The 23,327-nt window shown below is 40.3% G+C and overlaps 1 protein-coding gene across 2 annotated transcripts in view; it reads right to left on the bottom strand.

Moving 5' to 3' along the window:
- epas1b (endothelial PAS domain protein 1b) overlaps nt 1-23,327 on the bottom strand; it is a 48,611-nt gene that overhangs the window by 19,604 nt on the left and 5,680 nt on the right. For both annotated transcript variants that reach the window (XM_082557494.1, XM_082557493.1), the window contains 3 exons: nt 6,867-7,057; nt 2,399-2,544; nt 1,158-1,245 (listed from right to left, as the gene is read on the bottom strand). In XM_082557494.1, coding sequence (XP_082413620.1) covers nt 1,158-1,245; nt 2,399-2,544; nt 6,867-7,057 — 425 coding nt within the window. The remainder of the gene's footprint in view (nt 1-1,157; nt 1,246-2,398; nt 2,545-6,866; nt 7,058-23,327) is intronic.

A 23,327-nucleotide genomic window follows, 5' to 3' on the forward strand; every position in this document is an offset into this window, starting at 1 on the left:
ATAAAAATCACAAAATCCTGCCTCAGAGTTTGTTTGCGTTAACATCAGCTGATGACATTTTATTTCACTGGAGTCACGCTGCAGATACGCAACACCAGTGCGACCACACATACTGAAGTAAAGAAGTCACACCGGTGTTACTTGTCCACAGAAATGTCCAGAAAGCAGCAAACTAACACAAGATTGGTATTTGTCTTTTATAATTGAGGCGACTGTTGTTGTGATTTGGCACTACATAAAAATTTTTTTATTTGAAATCAGAAACAACTAGAATTAAAATACAAACTCTCACATGATTGGGGGAAGTTTACTTAGATTATGCCTCCAGTTATCCAGCATGGCTGCATGACTTCACACTTACATAATCTCAAAATGCTGTGAGTGGACCTAATGAACCACTGCCACGATTTCAAATAAGGAAGTCAGAGTATGTACAGGCAATTAATATGAGGCACACTCTCGGGCTTAGATAATACACAGTTTAACACAGTTTCTTTTGCTCTTGTTACTGTATGATGTCATTGTGAGTAGATTTCCCAATATGGTCATGAAAGCCGACTCAATACGGAGGGTGACCATAAATGAGGAGGAGCTGATTTCAGACAGAGTGAACTGAAAGGCGAATTGTTCCTTTACTAACAATATGAAGCTGGTAATGAGTATTACAGGTGACCTTTAAATGTTTCCAGTCTGAATCAAAGCTTAGGAATCTTGTCTTCTTCGAAGACTTAACTATTTGTATTGTGAGCATCTTTTAAGTGTATTTGTTTTTTTAATTTTTTTTTTAATTTGCGTGGTATTAATGCTCTCCAGTGAGTTGCTTAATTTGTTTTCTGTTACATACATTCTATGATCTCCTCATGGTGACGTGGGTGGGACAAAACATCAACTTTGTACACAGGATATCCTATTATCTAATGGGCAGCATAGCTTGTGAATTGCTGAGCAAATTTATTCTTTTATTGAGTAGATAAGACTCCACAGACATTCCTCTACTTTATTTCAGGGGGCATTTTCTGATAAGGAGGAGAATGAAAAGATCACTTGTCATGTCAGAATGACTGCATATTTTTTTTTAATCAGTAAACCATAATCAGGTGAATGTAAAAGTTGTCATAGGTGGATAGAAGATAATGCGTATGAGACTGTGTACTAACCAGTCGTCTTCAGACTGAGGTTTTCTCTGATCTCCTCATGGTCGCATGGGTGGGTGAAGTCAAAGATGCTGTGACCAGTAAGCTCCACCTGAAAAACAAAAAGCAAACAAATAAATAAAAATCCTGAAATAAGGAATGTTAAATAAAGATATACAATTGCCTTTCTGTTACAGTTTTCTCTACATTTTACAGTAGTTGTTCCATCAGTTAGACATGCTGCATATTTCTTTTTCTGGCACCAGCACCAGTAGTTTTGTTTGGGATAAATAGATGAAGAGGGGGTAGTGAGCGTGAGTAATGGCGGCCACCATGAATGAACAAATGCACAAAAGTGTGTCACCTCCAGAAACACAGAATGCTTCAACACTAAACAAACAAAACTTTAGCAGCTTGTGATTGTAATCCTCCGATAACCAGTCAAGCTGCACTTTCTATGCAGTTTATATTTGCCCCATATAATATAAAATATGTAATGAACACACTAAAAGAATAAAATTTGGACATCAAAGACAAGTGTCCAACCAGAAGTGAAATGTGTTCTCCTTCTGTTCCACAGCAACGGTGTAAGGAGTGAAGGAAGACCACTAAGTTTTTGGACAAATCTTCTACCACAAATGATTTTCTTCCAGAAAATCCACTTAAGGGACATAAAGTTCAGGCAAATGGGTCACAAGGAAAGCCTGAAATCAGAAAGCTGAGGGCAGCGTAGGGTCGCAAAGCAGAGCTTTTGTTTCAGCGTTTACAGTAAACTTCTCCTTTACGATTTGCTGTTTAAGTTGGTGCCAGAGAGGGTGGGGAAAGAAAATGCACAATGTGTTTATAGTTGAACCTCACCGTCTTGACTGAACACACACTGCTGGCATAACAGGCATTTCACATAAACACACCCCTCTCTCTCTCCTGAGTACCCGTTAACATCCACATCTGCGTCCTGTCTGACTGGGTTAATGTCTTTCTTCCAATCTTCTTGAGAAGTTAAAGAAAATTAAAAAAAATCTATCCACATGTCACGTGCAAAGATGTTAGATGTTGGTGATGTTTATGACCTCTCAAAGCACTTTAAACTACAAGCCAAATTCACCTGTATTTATATAGCACTTTATTCTGTGTCTGTGGACGCCCCCCCGCAAAAACAAAAAAATAGCATCAACTATGACTGCGTGCAAATAAACAGGAACTGATCACATTTAGAAGTGTCTGCACTTGTCTGTTTATTTAAGTGTTCTTTAATGGCTGTGTACCTGCGTGAGTCCCATGAATTTGTTGATGTTCTCGGACAGGAAGATCATGTCACCATCTGATGTTACTACGGTGATGAAGCCCTCCAGAGACTTCAGGTACAGGCTGTCCATCTGTCCGTTGTCCTCGCCGTCGCTGCTGCTGCAGCCTGGAGGGAGAGGCAGCAAACAGGAGACGCTTACAAATTGTTTCTCATTCAGTGCTGATTATAAATGGATATCATTGTGAATCTGTGTGTGTTTGTGTGCACGCATCAGGCTTGTTTTCCCTCTTGAAGCTTTGGCTCGGGGACAAAACAAACCACTGTAGCTTCTTCCTGCATCTCCGGCCACCCCTGATGCTCGACCCTGACAAACTGCTCGCAAACTGCTCAAGCGGTGCCCGCTTTTAGGACATAACTTGCAATTATGCTCAAATACACTCAGCGCAGTATCCAAACATTTACACACAGTGACTCCAGTCTGTCCACAGTGTCTTGTTTCAGCTAATTGATAGAAAAAACACCTCTAGCCTCGAGCTGGCCCCAACTCAAGAGGCGTATGTGTTTGCAGACGCTGGCTTCACGCTGAACAAAGCCCAGTAGTTGATGGGGGTGGAGGGTGGGAAGCTTGCAATTCCTCTAGTGTGTTTCCCTGAGATAAGAGAGAGCAACTCTCAAGGCTTCCAACAAGGCCTGGGGCTCGAGTTTGGAGCTGGGCCCAGATAGCATTAGCCCCTAGAGGACCCGGAGCTTTCACATGGGCCCCAGGGAGCTGGGGAGACTCTCAAGGCTCTATCCAAAGACCAGCGCCACCTTTGGCCTAAATACTAAGCTGTGATTACCAGTCATTTGGACTGAGTTGCACTTTTCTTCTCTGTGCTGTTCTTTGGTTGCGTAACTGCCCTCGTTTCAGAATAATGGGGAGCAGAACAGAGCGTTTGATAGGGACAGCTGCTGCTAAGAGAATCATTTCCCCTCTATTTTCTGACATTTGTCCGGTCATACTGGACAGAATGAAGGGACAGAGCAGTGAGGCAAAATGAGTTTCTCATAATATGAACTCAGAACATTATGTGACTGTCATAGTGGGAATTCTTTTTCCACCATTTTCCTGTTCATCACGTTTGTAAAGACAGAATATCTGGTGCATGCTTTCACATGCCAAACAAAAGAGATAGTATTCAGGGTGTGCTACACATTAGGACGCCACAAGAGAAAACCTTGACAATGTCACCTACCCGATGTGGGCTTCAGGGACTGAGGCTCAAATGAGCATCTATTTTTGGGGTTAGGATTTGATTTTAAAACGAGGAGAAGAAAACGTGAAACTGAACAAAAACAAATATTTTCTTTCTTTCTTGTTGATAGAGCCTAAACTGTCAGAATAGTTTTGTTAGGTCAGTAAATGCCTGAAGGGAACCAGTACCAAATATTTAGACATAAATCTAAAAGTAAGGCACAATTTCGATAAGTACCATTAAAAAAACAAAACAAATGCATGACACACAAATTGTGTTCTGAAAAGATGAGAAATATTCAGTAATGAACGCAACCAAGAATAGAAAAAAAAAGAAAAAAAATCCATATGCAGTTGGAGAGTTGTCTGTCATTTATGCACATGTTACTAAAGCAGTAACTTAATATAAAAGCACTCTACTGAAAACATCTGTTATAATAGTTGTTTGGAAATTTCTATATTTTTCCCCTTATTTTGGTCAATCTGCTTTTTATTCTACTCCTTATCCAATCGTTAGGGTTGCTGGAATGCTGAGCATAATAATTTACGTTTTTAAAAAAAAGTAATATATTATGAACTCAATTGAGGGAACTTGCAATTTGCCAGAGAACAAAAGGCGTACAGATGAAAACAAAATATTTGGCCGCCTGATCAAAGGGCAGTAAATCAGTATATTTCCCAAAATGTAGGACTCTACTTCAAACACAGCTGGGACCTCTGCAATTAGGAACGCATATGTTTCACAGTATTTTGATCCAAGTTAAGTCAAAGTCAAGACAAAAATACAGCTGAATCCTTTGAGGTATCTCCTAATCAGTAGATCAAAGTTCATCAGGTCCCAACTGAGCGTAAGTTACTTAAGGGAGGTGTTCCCTACAGCGGCTCTTGGGTGCATATACAGTATGTTTGTGTGTTTGTGAGGGTGCATTCCAGCATGTTTGGCGCCAAGGCAGTCGGCTGTTATGGCTAGCAGGGGTAATGCCAGCACCAGCCGAACGATGGGCAGAGCTCTTCGTTTCCTCCGCAATCTCTCCTTCCATCACGGAGCAATCAGACCGGCCTGATAATGCTGTATCTGCAGCTGCATCTCACAGATCTCCTTGTGCTCTCCTCCCCTCTCACCCGCTGCTTTCCTACCCTCATTACCTTTACAGCTCCTCCCCGTGCACGCCGCCTCCTCCTCCTCTCGTTCGCACTTGTTAACCTCTCCTTTACATACATCTCATACATACTCCCCCCCTTTAACACTTCTTTATCTATGCGAGCACGTCTGACAACCGCTACTGGAATTTCAGGAAATGTTAATTACCCTAAATTGGTTGTATCACCCAAATGACTTTTGAACCCTGCTTTTGAGTGCTTTGAGAAAGTTTCAGTAACTACCATTGTGTTTGGATAGAGGCAGATGTTTTACAGGTGGACATCTCAAAATCTTGGAATTTGAAACTGAAACCATTTGCATTTTTATCTCTTTTTGTGGTTAACTAACCCTTTAACCTCAGGCAAACGCGCAACGAATGTGCTGCTGGATTGCTTTTTTTTTTTTAATCTTTGTAAAACACCCTGATTAATTGTTCTTTTTTTAGTGGAAACGCAGCCCATATTCCACATCTTTATCAAGCATCGATTTCATTTGTGTAATTTGTGCGCTAAAATCCTACTTGAGATGCTAAATGAATAAAGAAACGACACATAAATGCTCTGATTAATGATAGTCTACAAAGAAGAAATGGGAAGTAGTCATCATTGTTGTTTAAGGAAGCACTGGTTGAATGCATGGCTATTTCCTCTGCGAACAATGAAAGTAGTCAATCATAAATAAAGAGCAATAAATAGAAAAATCAAAAGTTACATAAGAATAGACTAATGGCAGTCTAAAGATTTACAGATAAGTCTAAGGTATGGCATTAATCACAGTGCTTTCCTGTGTTTTATTACTATGGTGTCGTAGAGCTGACAGCTTTTATTAATTGCTATAAAAATGGTTTTAAAGAAATTATAAATCAGGTCAGCTCACTAAGTGTGAATGATGGGAATTATTTAAATTACATGCCAACATTTTTTTTCTCCTCCGTGTGTTATAATGACACAGTCAATAAAACAAAAACCAAAAACAAAGACAGTCATTTAAATCAGCGACAACATGAATATTGCTCATCTATACACAAACAGCTTTGACTTTAAAGATATCGTGGGGAAGTTTACCAGCATACAGGTGTCAAAGGTTAAAACCTCACTTTACCGCCTCCTCCCCTGTGTGAACTCAAGTTTTCTAGCTCTATTAAGGAAAAATAAACATTTTTTAACAAGCTGCAGTGCTGACAATTGACGTTGGTTGTTAAATTTTGTGGTTCTCTGATCTCACTTCGAGACACGGACGCAGTGGAGGAATTCCAGAACAATAGGTCTGATTCTTTGTTAAGCTTCCTCGGCTTCTAATTTTAACTAAGACGAGAGGAAGGAGGAGAAGTGCAAAGAAAGACGCCAGCAAATACTTTCCTGCTTTACTGGACAACTCGACATAGCAACAGACACACACACGAACGTGCCGACGCAAATCTGTGATCACACGTCAAAGAAGCTGCTGGAGGGAGGTGGTGTGCCGTTTGAATTTTTTCTCCTTTGTGTAACGAATTAAGATTCACTGCACGGAAGCTTGCACCGAGTTGCATTTAGAGGTGTGTGAAAAATTAAAGGAAAAAAATACATATGGGCTTGGTAAAGAGCTGATGTGCTGTAAGAACAGCACATCTTCAGAGCACCTTGGTATTGACACACTAAGAACTCTACTGAAGGGATGGCCAATTCTCCCAAGTTCATTCTGTTCTCCTAGAGGTAGGGAGTCCTGTCTGAAGGACCAAAATCGTACATATTTGACAGCAAAGACCAATCACAGCATTGGTGGCAACAAAAGTTGCCTCAAGGTGCTTTATATTGTAAGGTAGATCCTACAATAATACATACAGAGAAAATTCCAACAATGAACAAGCACTTTGGCGACAGTGGGAAGGAAAAACTTGCTTTTAACAGGAAGAAACCTCCAGCAGAACCAGGTTCAGGGAGGGGCGGGGCCATCTGCAGCGACCGGTTGGGGTGAGAGGAGGATAAAAGACATGCTATGGACATGCATATGCCTATGACTATGTTCATAACTGAAACCAAGTCAGGAGTCTCAATTTCTCCCTTTAGTTTGTCACCCATGTGCATATTTGTGTGAGTCTGTGTGTATCTGCCTGTGGTGTAGCGTTCGTACTTATGGCGAGCAGCTTGCGTGTACGGAGGAAGCTGATAGCGAGCCTCATGATGGATGCCTTGTCCAGGTGAGCGCTGACGCTGTGGGATAAAGGCAGCTGGTGGGCCAGCTCGTAGAACACCTCCGTCTCTTTGCTGCGCCTGCAGCGCGCTGCATCGCGAGACTTCTCCTTACGTCTCTCTGAGCTGCTCCTGCGCCACAAAACAGACAAATGGTCATTTAAACATGAACAATGACACATAATCATACGGTTACTCTGGAAGTCGGTTGGCTTAATGAGACAGTCGGTCTTCGTTAATAATTATATTTCAGGTTCTTCTGTATCATTCAGCAGTTAATCTTCCATGAATGCACTCACTGTCTGGGGTCTTTAAAATTTCCTACTCGACCTTGCTGCGGGCACACCACAGCATAAAGAAACCAATCTCATAAATCCCCATGTGATTCGACAAGCACCAAATGTGCCCGTTTCAAAGGGGGTTCGCTCACAAGTTCGAATACAATGCATCATTCAGTATAAATACAAAGAAGTGGTTGGTTTATAAAGCTTTTCTGCAGCCCTGAGGTACAATAATTGCTCTTTTGTTTTTTTCCCCCTGAAAAACTAGGACTTACATATTTCCACATCAGAAACAAACTGGGCCATGTTGAAATATCAGCAATATCAGAAATTCACATCAATGATACAACAAATAGAGCTGCAGAAATGTTATTGCGCTGCCTTTGTTTTTGCAACCCAACACACATGAATTCACTTTTTTGATAAAGTTACGCAAACATATTCAGTATTCAAAAATTGCTTGACTTGCTTCTTAAAGGACTACGATTGAACCTGAATTTCACTTTGTGTGAGCTTGACACCAGTTATTGATCATCATACACAGAAACATACACCTCAGCAGCTCCTGCTTTTGGTATCGCTTCAAAGCCTATCAGTGTCTGTCAGTACAGAAGGGGACGTCCCTGTTTGAGATGCAGAAAGCCAGTTCAGTTCAGCAGTTGGCAGTCAGGCTGGTTTAAGTTGCAGAAACAGTTTCCGTGTAATGGAAAGAAATAACTTGTATAACGAGTAAAGACACTGCAAGGCAGAACTACAGAAGGAACACAAAAAAGATGTATTTAGAGATAAGAAAACAATAACTTCTTATGACGCGACACCATTTCCTTCACTTCCTGCATGAAGAGATCAGTCACCAGGTCACTAACACAAACACTGTATATCTATGAAAAACACACATATGTACTCGCTGAAACAGCACACTTCAAAAATGATCAAAAGATCCTTTTATGAGAAAAGTGAAATGTGGAAAAAAATGCATTAAACTTGTTATAAAAGATGTTCATCCTGGCTTCTGATTTGAATACTCACTAAAATTCAGTCCCTAACCAACTAAAGACTGGCTTTTCTCAACCTTTTCCTCTTGATGTTAAAAGAACAATTACAATATCTTAAAAATAACCATCCCACTGGTAACTCATTCACCTCCTGTGTCCACTTTCATGCATATTTTTGTTCAACTTTCTCATTCGTATTTGGATTTAGTGAAACCTATTGAGCAAAATTCAATTTGAACTTTGCCAACAGGAGGATTATACAGCGTGTTTGGAGTCTGTGTTCCATGCGAGGAAAATGGGTTTTAATAGATGTAAATTGGTCTTTAAAAATAAAATTTAAATTGGAAACCTGGTTAAAGACGTGTAGGCAGGTGATTATTTTAATTTCCTCTGGTTAATGCATTTGTTGTTTGAGGGAGAGAGCTTTTGCTCACAGCACCGAGGTTCCAAGATAAAAGCGTTTACTTCAACAATCAAATTGCAATCTGAAAATCTTTTCATGGCGGTCAAGCTATAGCAAAAATGCCGCCAACAAAGCCTACACAAGAGCGGGCCAAATTATGTCAGCAAGCAGAACTCTGGGTAATTTTCCATGGATATGGTTTCTTTTTTTTGGCTCCAGGCTCTGAAAAAGAAATGCATCAGATTTGGACGTGAAAGCTCAAATAGGCAAACAGTCCTAGTTTAATCGCTGATCCAAGACATCAGCACAACAATCCATATTAGGACATCACACGTGGAGTTTGGCTTTATCTGGGCTCCCTCGTATGCTCAAATTCAACTCTTAGTCACTGGATACCGTCTGCACAACATGGGACTGGTAAGGTTGCGCAACAGGGTTCAGATTTATATGAAAAAGCTGCAAAGCAACAGCAGCAGGGGAAGAAACTGACAGAAGAATGCTGCCGGATGGAATAAGAAAACTGTGGTAACATCATAATAGCAGACTCATCATGCTCCATTTAAATCCACTGAATCACCTCTGCTGAAATACCTGGACAGGAACAGCATGATTATGCAACAGGTGTGACTATAAATAAGACAGTGACCAAATATGTGTTTTTTTTGCAGTTACTGCAGTTTCTCACTCAACCACCTGGGGATTACTCCAAAAGAGACAATTGTCATAGACTTTCATATTATTTAGAGTCTGTTACAAAAATCAGTTTTCATCTGTATAGCTGTTCAGAATTACTTGGAGGACTTTTTTGTTTTTCTAATTTATTCGTTAAAACATTTTTAAGGCTTAAAAGTTATACTCTCTTTTGCTAGTTTATTGTAGTTTATTGTATAAATACCCATCTATAAAGTCTTGGCTCCAGTTCTGGTGGTGTAGTACTTTATTTGGGCATTAAAAAGCAGGTATCTGCACCTTAAGTTCATAAAAGTGTATTAGCTTGGCTCTGGGATATCAATTCTCAGGTAAAACAGCATTTAATTCATTTTTTTAAGTAACAAAATTCACTTTAAAATTTCTTGAGTAACAAGACAAACATTTTTACAATCTCCATCCTAAAATGCAGAAAAGAAAAAACTAAAATAAAAGTTCCGATACAATTAAGTGGGACCTTTCTCATACAGATTTAAATTGAGCATTTTGTTCTTTAACAAGAGCCAAAAACAGGTTAAGTTAAAAAAAAAAAAAAAAAAAAAAAAGTGCTGTGAACAAAAAGCTTTTTTACCCTCAGATCTGTGAGCAGCCTCTACGGAAAAGATAACTTTACAAACCACAACAGGCGAGGTGAAGCTCTGCTGAACTTCACATGCCCTCTGTCAGTGGTGACACGATGTGGTTTATCAGACTTGATCACATCTGTGGCAGAACTGCAACATGCAGGGCCAGAAAGAAAATGTAACAGTGCAGAAGAAACAAATATTTTGGCACCAAGGTTAAAAGGTAAAGAAGCCAGATGCCTTCACACCGTAAAAGATCTCTTCTGAAGCGGAGACTTACAACCCACTGAGATAAGAGAATAAAGTGCCAAATTAAACACCTGATGAAATACTGAACCAAGTGAGACGACTATAGAAGTGTTTTCTTGCTATGACAAGGTCGAACAACAGAAAACGTCCTGCATGCCCATATAGAAAGTGTACATTGAACCATTCAACCGTTGTGCATACCGATGCTTTATACAACACAGCAGCTAAATGCCAGGAAAAATGGCAGTCGTGTGTGTTCTGGACGCGTTTACATTATTCCATACAGCGGAAAGTACATATAAGAGGACATTTTATCACCACTTGGATCAGATTTACAGTCTCGGTGAAGGAACTCTGATGGGGGTGGGATCACTGCTGTTTTAGGACACTGTGGGGCTTAAAGTGTTTTTACTGACTCTTGTAGATTTCAATATATTACTGGTTTCCAATATTCAGCTTACACTTTATTTAAGATACTTTAGATGACTCTTGGTGAAAAACACTTGCTACCTTTGCATGTGTATTGAGTGGTTTTCACATTTCCATGAGCCCTGGCTCGATGACACATATCCCTTTACCTCAGGAAGGGCATCCAGGGTAAAAAAAATTATTTAAAAAAAAAAAAAAAAAAATCTGCCAAATCAAAGATGTGGAGTTGCTCACCGTCATGACCCTTTGTGATTAAGTGTACTGCCAAAAGTGGCTTTTGTTGTGCTGCAATGAAGGGATACTTCAGAAAAACTCAGTTATGATAATACTCAACAGGTGCTGAATGTGTTCATGACCTTCCCACTGGAGACTACAAGACATAAATGCTTGTGCATTAACATAAGATCGCTATGATGTACATTTATCAATTTATGTAAATAAATGTTCTGAAAATATATATCCAAAATCAAAGTAGAAATAAAAAGGGTAAATTGGCATTTTATTTTCTATTATCAGAATTATTTTGTCACAACATCGTTGCTATGGAGAGCAAAAACTGCCAAAAGTAAATAATCATAAATTATTTTATTTTTTGTAACTTAACTAAAACAAATTCTAGAAAGTTTATAACATAAATTTATAGTATTTCTGATTTGATGTGCACTTCTGTTAAATGACCATAATGTTAATTCCTTATATCTGTTTATGCTCCAGAGACAAATCCCCTCCTTTTAACAGACAAGATTTTTAAAAACATTTTTTTTTTTTTTTAAACAAAAACAGGACCAAATCATCTCTTTTACTTAAACATAAAGCAAGAGCGTTTTCAGTGGTTCGCATTACAAAATTAAACTTTTCCCTGCAGCCAAAATCTGGAGTCCACAAAACGCACAAACTAGAAAATCCAACATGCAAACACACATTAAGGACAAGATAGCATACAATTAACAGGAAAGGCAGAGCACAGAAGCACCATTATCTTATCTCATCGAGTGTTATGTCCCATCAGTGCGTCTCCCTGCTCGTCTCTGAGGTTTAAACTCATTAACCCCGACTGTCAGTCACTCAAAGTCTCATTACTGATGAGCCAGCAGACAGCTTCCACTCAATCAAGCCAACTGAGAGAGCAAACTTCAACTAGCTCCTTGATGTGTGAATGTGTGTTCTTTTGTCTTTGTGTGTGTGTGTGTGTGTGTGTGTGTGTGTGTGTGTGTGTGTGTATAGTGTGCCACTCTTTGATTGTCCAGGGCCATTGTTGCTGAAGATCCCAGCAGACTATTTCAGTACAGAAAACAATGGGAGTCACAGCGCTTCACCAGGGCATTGCAGCCTTCCGATGTACTCACTGACCCCTCGCTCATATTCACAAACGTGCACGCAAACACACGCACCCACCTGCGCGTGCATGTGCATACCAGAGGTTAGAGGTCAGGTGCATCTACTCAAGTAAAACTTTAAAAAATTTCCAGTATTTTTCTTCTTCCTACCTTCTCTTTCCTTCATTCCTCAAATCGTTCCCACAACGATTTACTGCAGAAAATGTGTTCACTTTGACCTGCAGTAAAAGATAAATCTGGTCTGACAGATTTATTTCATCTTGTGCTTCAGTGACTCAAATCAAACAAAACCAATGCTGGTAATCAAGTAATGCCGTTTCTAGAAGAAAAGAGTCTTGTCAGATACCTCATATTCAATTATTTTCCACTTACGTTTATTATATATGTATATGTTTTTTTTTTTTTTTACCTTCCCTTATGTCATTCTTTGAATATATTTAGGCAGTAAAACTACGTGACTACGTTTGCAATCATGGCTCGGGTTAAAGCACAATGCATTTATGACAGTATTGACACAAATGCATCACATCCATTTCAGACCATAAAGCACTCCTACTGAACTCTATAAATGCTTACAAAGTGTTTTACAATGTGGCGTCTGAGTCCTGAGCGAATTGTTGTTCCAGTAGTAAAAATACATCAAGTGGAATGTCTCGTCTTAAGAGAGAGGGCCATATTGGACAATTTGCCAACCAAATTTACTCAATACTATCTCAAGTTCTTGTGTGGAATTGCCTCACTTGAGTGAGACAGGAAGTTTCCTCTTCTGAAGCCTGATTTCTGGACATTGAAAGTTACTGCGCAAACTTGAAGTGGCTTAGATATTGACCCAGATTGGTAAATGGAGGTAAATGGAGTCTTTCCTGTTTGCTCCATCTCTTTTTAGGGTTAACCCCAGCTCTTAGACTTTGCACCCTACTCATGCAGGACTCCTGATCTGATACATTTATTTAAAAAGAAAGTCTTCGGCCTACAGTACCTGCTCAGACTTGCCTTTGCATTGCTGCATTTTGTATGTTTTGTCTTGTTTTGATACAGTTTGAGATGCTGCATAAAAAAGGAAAAAAGATAGTTGGTAGTTGCTGCTCGATACAGACGCATATTTGAGAAGACAGTCTGGCTGCAGAGGGTACCGAGTTCATGCAATCAAGCCATGTGGAAAATTCTGTACGATCAGCCAGTCGCTGCCCTCCTCAGACTCTCAGCTCATCCCGAAAAGTTGGATCAAACATGAAAAACACATTAAAAGGGCTACTAAAGGACATTATACCGTTTGCGCCACCCTCTCAGCTCCTACTGGCAGGGCCTCATCTTTTAACCTTGGGCTACGCACACTAAAGCAAACAAGCCAAAGGTTAAACATACCACAAACCAACATACCACAAGTTTCTGCCACTTCAGAATGACACACTAAACTCGCAACCACAATATATAGGTACACATACATGTACAGCAAGGTGACCTCCAGCAAGCTGACAATGATGATCCGTCAGTGCTGCAGTCATAAATACTATTTTGAAAGCTGAAACACACCTAAAAGAAAAACCCAAAACAGCACACTCACTCACCTCAGGCCAAAACATGAATCTGTTTGTTAAAGCTTCTGAAATGAAAACATCCCACAAGTTTCAGCTCCAACTTCTATTCTTGCCATAAAATGATGTAAAACGCGGAGATAACATTCTTTGTTCTGCTCCGATTCATTGGCACATCCAAAAGCTGCTTTTAAAAAGGCCTACGAGAGTTGCAACCAAAGCTGAGAGGGGGGAGATGCGGGTCACCAGCTATTTTAATCATCAAGAACTCACGCAAACGTGGTATGAGTAGCTCCAAAAGGATTTCTGTTTGTGTTGCGTTTGTGATGGAACAGATGATTTGGTTTCGTCTGTTTCTCCTCTCTAAGAGGGCGACGTGGTGTGAGATCTGGGTATTAAAACAAGTAGAAAACACATATCTGGCATTCTGAAACCTCTGCGAGAGAAGTGAGACTGTCACTCTAAACCACAGCCAGTCACATGCTCAGGTACATGCAAAAGGTACACGAACACGAGAGGCAGAGAGCAACATCAGCCTGACTCACACTGAATGTAGAGCCCTGAATGTGACAATACTAATTGTGGTTGAAAGGCTGAAGATGGAAATAGTACTTTAGCAGCAGATACCACTCAGAGATACTCAGTCCCTGGAAAAGCCAACCTTCATACTGAAGTATTTTCATACCTGCAAGGCCATCAACTTTCCTTTGTTTGCTTGCAGTAGTTGTGACTTAACTGGAAGTTGTGGTCAAGTCGGCGCCACTGAAGCAGACGTCATTTTATGCAACTCGTCAGCCTCGCACACTCACCAGTACTCTGTGTTGTGTTCAGATGCAACACTTGCTGGGAAGCTTTCGGCGCCAATTATCTTTGTCACATTGTCATTCCGAATACCAGTTGAGCCAATTCTTTTAAATCCGTCTCAGCATATTTTCTGTTTCACTCACATTGCAAAATAATGACGTCAAACTCGTTGCAGAGCAGGGGAGCGTTTTCACATGCAGGCCGCTTATCCTACTCTGTTTGCACATTGTTCATACACAGATAAGAAAGCAGCTTCTTCAATTTACCCTCCTCCCCTCGACACACAAAACAGCAGAAGAAGTCATTACTTTAACTGACAGCAGCGTAACACTAATCAAAACAGTGGAGGAAATAAAATTAATCACAGTGAAATAAGAATAGTAGAATACAAATCACGTCTATTTTGATTTGTGAAATTAACTTGTGTATTTTTAAAATGACTTTTAATGGTTTTTAAAAAAAAAAAAAAAAAAATCTATAAATCATTTGGCTCTGGCAGTAATTTGTCATCCAACAGATCCACACTTGCTTTTATTGAATAGACTTCAAATGACCAAATTTGCTGCTCTAATTATGTGTAAGTCATGTTTATAACTTTCACTTGGCTCTCAAATCGTTTTACAAGCATCAATCAGAATTATGAGCCGACAGGCAGCTTCGGAATCGAACAATGCAGCAGAGCCAGATGTTTTTCAACCTGAAGCGTTGCTACTTGGAAAGCAAACCTGAAATCTGAATGTGGTACAACAGTCCACACCCTCGGTCCTCATTCATTATTTTTCTCCCCCTTACCCGCAAGCTTTTTTCAATCACTTTTGGTACTCTCGCTGCGATAAACTTGCCATTGGACGCCTGCAGCCTGGAGCGTAAGGAGGAACATGTGCACGCACACTCACATGTTGCCCAGTCGCGAGATTATTTTCAGGCCTAATCGGAACAAAAACAAAGAGGGCAGAGCTGCTGTCGCTGCTGCTCTCGGACATATTGTGTCTGTTCCCCTCTCTGCTGGCAGTAATGAGGCCGTTAATACAGTTTTCCCCTGCAGCCCTCTCTGTCTGCACAGCACAAAGCTTCATCTGTTCAGATCTGCATTCAAACATGAACAGATAGAGAGCGTGGTGTTCAGGGTGATCTGACACTGCATCATATCTCATGCACTAACGTATGACAATCTTATGTAGATTCATGTACAGTAATAAGCATAACAATCTCTCTCTCACACACACACACACACACACACACGTTAACATTTAATTGAATCTGTCCAATTCTTATTTTTAGGTGCTTAAAGATTTATTTTTGTATCTTTGGAAGGAGGTTTTAAGGTTTCCTGCGACAGAGATTTGATTTAAAGGATCATTTCAGCAAATGTGAAGCGCCAAGTGAAATTAAGCTTTAAAAAAAAAAAAAAAAACTCCTTTTTTTAATTAAAAAAAAATTTAAGGCAAATCTTCCATTTAAGAATGGAAAACTTTCATCTCGTTACACATTTATTTCTTAATTTTTACTTACACAGAACATCAATGCCCATTCTTTGGACATAATGTAATGGTGTGTTATTACAACAAGGCCGAGGTTTCCATCACTTAAAAGATGCAAACAGATACAGCTGGAATTAAACGCATCAACAGCAGGCGAAAAGAATTCCACAAAAGCCTTTAATCTGAGTAAGCCGAGTTTAAAAGACACGAGCTCATTGCAGGTTTATGATTCATGACTTATGTAAAGACACAACAACAAAAATAAAAAAGGTGGATAAGGGAAAGGGGAGGCAAGAGGAGGAGAGACCCGAGGCGGCCGCCGGTCATAGTGGCAGAGGAACTGAACTTCAGGTAAGAAGTTATGATCTGCTGTCTGTGTCAGATATAAACCAAGTTTAGTTGTAGTTTGTTTAAGTTGTGCTGACTTTTTACAGGCGCTTAGAATAACTGGTACTGCGTACTAGCTAGCATGACGGAGTTTATATACTGCTGGGCGGGTGCTATGAAGTTACTGATAGTAAATTTTATTTTATGCTTAAGGTTAGTTTCTCAAACTCCTCAAAATCTTAACAAATTGTGCCAATCCTTACATGTTGCACCAGGCTGATTTATCATCAAAAGTGGAGAAGTCTGTGACAGAGGAGACAGAAGAGCAAGAGAGAGATGGAGCAAGAGAGAGAAATAAAAGAGCAGGAGAGAGAGATGGAGATGGAGAGATGACTTTATGTCATCCATGAGGGATGCATTTGGCATATGTTTCACATATTATAGCCCAACAAGTTACTTATAGCAATTTAAATACGAGCAATCAGTTTTTGGCAAATACCGGCTATTTTTGTGTTTCTTTTTATCGCTGTGTAACTGAGTTCAATTGAAAGCCTGCATGCGCTAGTACCTCTTGCCACGAGTTCCCAGAATCCTTTGCGGTTTTACCCCTAATGACGTCACATTTTTGGTGGGCCGGTCTCTGGTCAAAATGCCCGGGCCGATTTTTTGTCCCAGTCCAGCCCTGCATATTGGTACCATTTAACCTCCCAAATCTTTACTTAAACTGAAATATACATACATATAAATATATTCCTGCTGTCTGGGAGATGTGTCTTTCTGTTGACACCAGAAACTACAACATGCAGGTGCTGTTAACTGAAGAGACACTAATCTACGAGTTTGTTATTCAAGTTCTGGATTGAATCTTCAGGTTGTTCAACAAGCAGCCCCATAAACACACGAACACAAATGCCCAGAAAACAGGTCCTGACTCCTGCTGTGATAACAAGCCAAAAGGTGCTTATAGGAAACAGATCCTGTAACCAGAGCAGGTGTCAGGCTGTGTTAGTGCGAGCAAGAGTGTGCACGTGAGTTTGTGTGCGCATGTGAGTGTGCTTCATGGACCATTTGCTCTTTTGCCCAGTAACTAAAACTGTTCTAATCAGTTTGTTGTCATTTCCATCACTCTCGCCGAGTACAGATCGACAGATTTCGTTGACTCTGAGGCTTGAACTTTTGTACCATTCCTTCACCTCTTCTTTAAAGATCAGTACAGCTGTATGAAGATCGCTATCAATTCCACTAAAACTAGATGAAGTGTGAACTAGATGAAGTCTTGTTGTGCGCAGCTTTGCTGAAAAGTACGCCGTTTACATGTCTGTCTTTGGTCTGAATTTAAAATAAAAAAAGAAAAAGAAAAAAAAATTTATATAATTAATATACACACACACACACACACACACACACACACACACACACACACACACAGTAAGCAAGGAAAGGTGTGTGTCTTCCTGTAGTTGTGGCGCCTCGCCGAACAAACACAGAGCAACAATACAGTACTGGCTAATCTGTGATCCTAAGGAACATCAAGTTCTGGAAACACAGCCAAACAGGCATTTGTCTGTGTGTGCATGCGCACACACACAGACACACACACAGGCGAACAAACAGCTATCCCAGACAGGGGCCCCGACTTCGCCTCAATCAAGGGAAGAACGATGCAGGAGATTGCTGATGATTCCGATAGTCCATGAAAGAGAGCAGCGCGCACACACACACACACACACACACACACACTCACTCTGGCACAAACAAACCCGCCCACAGCACGCTGATGGTTGGGATAGACTGGCTGATTGAAAGAAGCACAGAGGGGATGGAGAAAGGGAAAAGGCGAAAGAGAGGGAGGCCACAGGTGGTGTGAGGGAGGTCAGCTGACCAGACTAGAAACCCCGCTGAGAATACCAAATGAGCTGAATGGCACAAATCTAAACATTTAGATAGAGAAGGCAAACTAAAAGTAAAAAGATTTACATGGTGAGTTCAAAATCATTTATTTCAGCTCATCAGAGAAAGTTAAAAAAAAAAAGTTTTAAATTTTAAAATGAATGGGTTATTTTGTTGCTGTCTTTTTTATTATCATTGTCATTGTTACTGTATCCAGATTCTCCAAGACCTAATTTATGTTTTAATTAGTGTTCTATATAATCACAATAACTATGTCAACAATGTCATTTTACACAGTGAATTGTACTATTTTACAGTAAGAAACTGCTGTTGTACATGAGAGTAAGTGCACTGTTAAAGTTTCCTGTACTTTATTGGAATTTAAGTGTTATTATATAAATAAATATTAAAAAAAAATCAGTACTGTTGGGGGGAAAAAACAGCACCCTTAGTCATGATGAACAAAGTTTTTCCCCATGTGATCTGAATTATTGCCCCCTGATGAGATAACAGCCGACCTGAAGTGATTAACTGCTACAGGAGTCTTGTTCATGGCTCTGTAGAACCAACACATTTACAACAACAGCAATCAATAACCTAAACACTTAAATCAGTAGAGCACTAAAAAGTTTGGGACGCGGTCCATTTTCTTATTATAACTACAGATGAAAAGGGATGAGCTGACTGCTGACTCAGTTAATGTGGTGGGGCAGATACAGATGGCACCTGAGAGAAGCTTTGGTGGGTAAATCTGTAGTATTTGTGGTTTAAGGGTCTCGCATGGAAAAACTGAAGAAAATCCAGTTCCTAGCAATGATAAAACTGTTTCATTACTCAAAGTTTCTGAAGAAAGATAAAGAGATGATTAAAAAGAGAACGTAAGGAGAAAACAGACTGTCTTTACTTTGCATGTTTTTAAACGCAAACCCAATGAACAGAGGACTGACTACAGCGGGATTACAGCGACAGGATTACAGGAGGAATGTGAGTGTGTTACTGGTTTTCACTTTATTATTGCTTTCACTCAAGTTTCTGACATAGTTGTCAAGTCAAGGTTACTCGACTTCAAAAGCTGCGAAACTCATTTTGGGGCATTTTTAAGTGTTTGCAAATGTTTTTCTGGCAGAAAAAAAATGCACCAGGTGAAGGTCAAAAACAAGCCCTGATTTACTGTTCCGTCCTGGTTATCGGCTCTTGACCTCCGGTCCCGTTTTGCAAATTCACCTTGAACAGTAAAAGTGTCGAGAGAGCTGAAAAGGACATTCAAGGAAAAAGCTTTTAACACACAGGAGGGGGAAACAAAAGGGAACAGTAATCTCTTTCAACACAAAAACTTTTCAAATGACAAAAGTGAAATAATGACAACTGTTGTTCTGGAGAGATATACAAGTTTCCTGAATTTTTTATTTATTTATTTTTTTTAAAACAGCATAAACTCCACTGTGAAATTAAAAAAAAATATATACAATCTTACAGAGCACTACAAAGTGACTTTTGCTAAAGTGCATTGTATTCCAGACTAAGAGGACGGTGTCTGGACTTCTAAATTTGTGAATGCGCTCTAAAGCTCCAGAACAGTGAAGCACGAGGGAGCATGTGGAGGCTTTTTCTGTGTTTGCTTTTAATGAGTGCATGAGGTGTGATCAAAAAATCCCCATAAAAAGAAATAATCTAATCTGATTTCTATTAGGCCGATCTCCCTATGAGGCCATCTCTTTGTGCACATACGTTCTGTTCTGACATGCAAATCTGCACAATGGATGTGGGTGGTGACTGAAGACCGTTTTTCCACTGCACCTGCTCACATACAATGATACACCAAATCTTAGACACCTGTGGACATGGCAGTAGAACTCTATATTGATGTCCTGATCCTGGAAGATGATTGGTGCATAAACTGGTTAATGTGGAAATGTGGGATAAGAGTCTTAACTGGAGATATAGCTCTCATCAGCACTGATGACCCCCCCAACATGAAACTCGGGTCACTTTACAGGGTGAGGTTTTCCTCTAAGAGCAAGTTTGAGGTGAAATTGTAGATGCATACGTACAAGTCTTCAACATGAACACTTGAATACATATAAATGTAAAAGTTTATGCAGCTGCACTGTGTTTAAGGAGCATGAATCCAGTCTTTATGCAGTGCAGTTAAAATGACTCTTCTGTTGAAGTTAAGGGAACTTTATCATTGGTTACAATAACAGAAACAAGGCTGCGGATATGGAATGATTGCGGTCAAGCAGATGTTTCGGTGTGAAATAGAACAACAGCGGTCCCTTTTTAAAATTCCCTGTTTTGCTGACATTTCCTTCCACCCTGACTTCTTGCTACATGGACTTTTTACTTGTGTTTTTTGTGGGAAATGCAAATATGTTTACAATAAAACTCCACAGGGCATCTTTAAAGTTAAGGAAAATGTGGCTACAGTTAGTTACGATGAGTTTCAGAAATTGGTAAATAAAGCGAAATCCCTTCTGCACACAACTTTCTATGTCCAGCTTCTGACTTTGAAGAGCAAACATTTCACAGTCACTCTTGAGGTGAAACGGGAAGTCTACAGGGAGATGGAGCTCAGCCAGGTGACATACAGGGGATCGTGGATCTCAGCCAATTTGGTAGCAGAGGAAAAGGAAGAAGGGGAGCTGGCGGACGGGAAAAAGGAAATGGCAAGGAGACACAGTTCTGAAAAAGAGGAGAATGTGGCGAAGCAGAAGAGGCAAAGAACAGAGGTGTGGTGGGGAGGCCGTGGCAACAACAACAAAGTGAGCGGGGTAAACAGCGCTGTCGGGTGTCCAGAATAAATGTGAGACAATGTGATACGAGCGAAAAGCAAAAAAGAAAGAGGTTAAAGACAGGAGGAGGTAGCGTAGGCGGGTGAGAATGAATGAGATAAAAATAACAATGGAAAGATATAGAGAGGTTTCCCAGACCGACTTCTCGCCTCCCCTGCTGTTTCCCCCTCACTGCGCAAGGGTCTGATGGCCAAATGGGACGCTGGACTGTACGTACGGCTGACCAGGGCCCTCAGCAGTTAGCAGGGTCTCAGGTTTACCAGTTTGTTTATTGCACACACTCACTTTTGAGCTCTTTTTGCCATTGAAAACAGAAACATTCTTTCTTTATTTAATGCTTGATATTTACAGCTCGTTGGTGCACTCACTCACAGACTGCATCTCTAGCTGAAGAAACTTACAGTTTAATTACAGAAAGAAGTGCAATCTAATTTGTTTAAACACTCAGAGTGTTTGTGAAAAATTCCCCAACACTAAAAACCTGCAGATAAGATAGTTGATCGTTTTATGTCTAATTATGGTTGATGAGTTTTCTCATTTAACTAATGGTTATGATAGCCAAAAACAACCACCGTTCCAACAGTCTGAGTACTTATAAAGAAAAGAAACTCATTTTTAATCATTTAAAAAAATAAATAAAAAACAGCCAGTTCCCTTTTACCAAGGCTGTGTCATGCTGATTGTTCCAACGAGGGAACAACACCGTTTTTTTTTTTTTTAAAGCTGTCCAGTGAATTCACAGCAGGTGAGTGCTCATCATTGTCCTCCTTTACTCAGGCAGCTCCCTCTGCTAAACCAAACCAGCGCGCTTCCAGTAGTGAGAACACGTCTGACACAAACCATCCCCTGCGGCGTGATACATGTGAGAAAGAGAAACCTTCAGATAATTCAGAACTGATTCTCCCAGCATTTTCCATGGCTCATGTGTAAAAACAGCTTGTGTCAATAAGATCATGTTCAGTAAAAAGCAACAAAGTAAAACAAGCACTCTGTTCACAGGCATTCCCACTCAATTCACAGCACTGTATAGAAAAAATGAAATAAATCCACACCTGTTGCTGGAAAGTAACAATCACTGACATGCACTTTTATTAACTTGTAAATTCTGTCCTTCCTGCTCTGTAAGTGCTCTCAGCGCTGATGTGTTAAATAGCTGTTGGCCAGCCGCCTCTTTCTGAATCCACACATGCTTCTAAAGCTTCAAGTCCACCGCTGTCCGTAAGCAGCAGCAGGAGAAGCAGCGGGCTCGCTTAAAACCGTTCACCCAGAAAGAATCACTCACGGTAAACCACACGAGTCACACAGCTGGCAAATGTAGCGTAGCTGTGTCTGTATCACTTTGCTACTTAATAACCCCAAGCCTCTCTCTCTCCCCACTCAATCTTTCACTCGCTCTACCTCGCTTTAGTCTCTCTTTTTGTTTGGCCTCTATTGTTTCGGTCCTCATCTTCCTCTCAAATTGTTTACCCAGAGTAAAACACTGAACAAGAGCTTGACAAACACAAACAGTGGACTCTCAAAATAAATGGACACATTCCTAACCACAGAGACTCAAAAACTGACAAACAGACTGAAGTGTCTTCTAATGTTGCTGCTGGTACCAAGCTTTTGTTTGTTTATTGAGATTCTAACTGAAAATAACTCACAATGGCAGAGCCAGCGAGCAGCTCATACTGTAGCACCCCCCTCCCCTCCACCCCCTTAAGGGAAGCAATAAATTCTGCCCATACTTGATATTGAAGACAAAGTTCAGTCGAGGTCTGGGAATCATTGCGAGTTGTTAAGAGGCGCTTCTTGTAAGTCATCAAACCAAAATTGTAACATTAGTATTATTTAAGGTCACGTTTCCAGCTTTGTCACACTCCGGGAAAACCGTTTTGGGAAATCCCAACACAACTTAAAAAGAACCAAAAAAAAGAAAAAAACCCAAAAAACAAAACAAAACCGATTAACTGTTCAGCAACTGTTAGTAATCTTTTATGCAATGCGTTCTTGTTTGGCCTCACATTTTGGTTACGTTGCTCATAACGCACATCCAAGGTGTCAGCTGGACAAAAGAAAAGTCGACAGCCTCTGGAGCTCAAAGTAAAGGCAAAAACTGCAGTTTGCCTAGCTGCCACTTGAGGCCCTTAAACCTAGTGCTGAAACTATAAATCCAAATGTCTTCATAAACTTTGCATTTACACGAGTTCCAAACTTTTTCTTAGGAAAGGTAAAGCTTTCCTTCTTTAGACTGGGCAGTAAGGAAGATAGATTTTAGACATATTGTTCCCAATATGAATTCTTTTAAAGAACTGTGAGGATTTAGAGTTTCAAACCTCACTAAAGCACTCTACTTGAGTTAATGTACTTAATCACTTCCCATCTCTGAATACAACAAACAAGCTCCAATTTTAAGCATTTGGGCTTCACCCTCTCCGTCTTTCCTTTCACTCCTCTGTCTTGCAGCGGGCAGGTTGCACGCCTTCTGTAAGTGGCGTGATGTTTGGGTCGGGAGGCCGGGTTTGCCCGAGGTTAGCACACAAAAGAGGCACGAAGGCTCTGTGCCAACCAAGCCCTCGGCCCACTGTGGAGCACTGCGAGGATGGGAGGCACTGAGTTGACGGGC

The sequence above is a fragment of the Aulonocara stuartgranti genome (genome assembly GCF_965226115.1).
Source record: "Aulonocara stuartgranti genome assembly, chromosome: 13".
NCBI lineage: Eukaryota > Metazoa > Chordata > Actinopteri > Cichliformes > Cichlidae > Aulonocara > Aulonocara stuartgranti.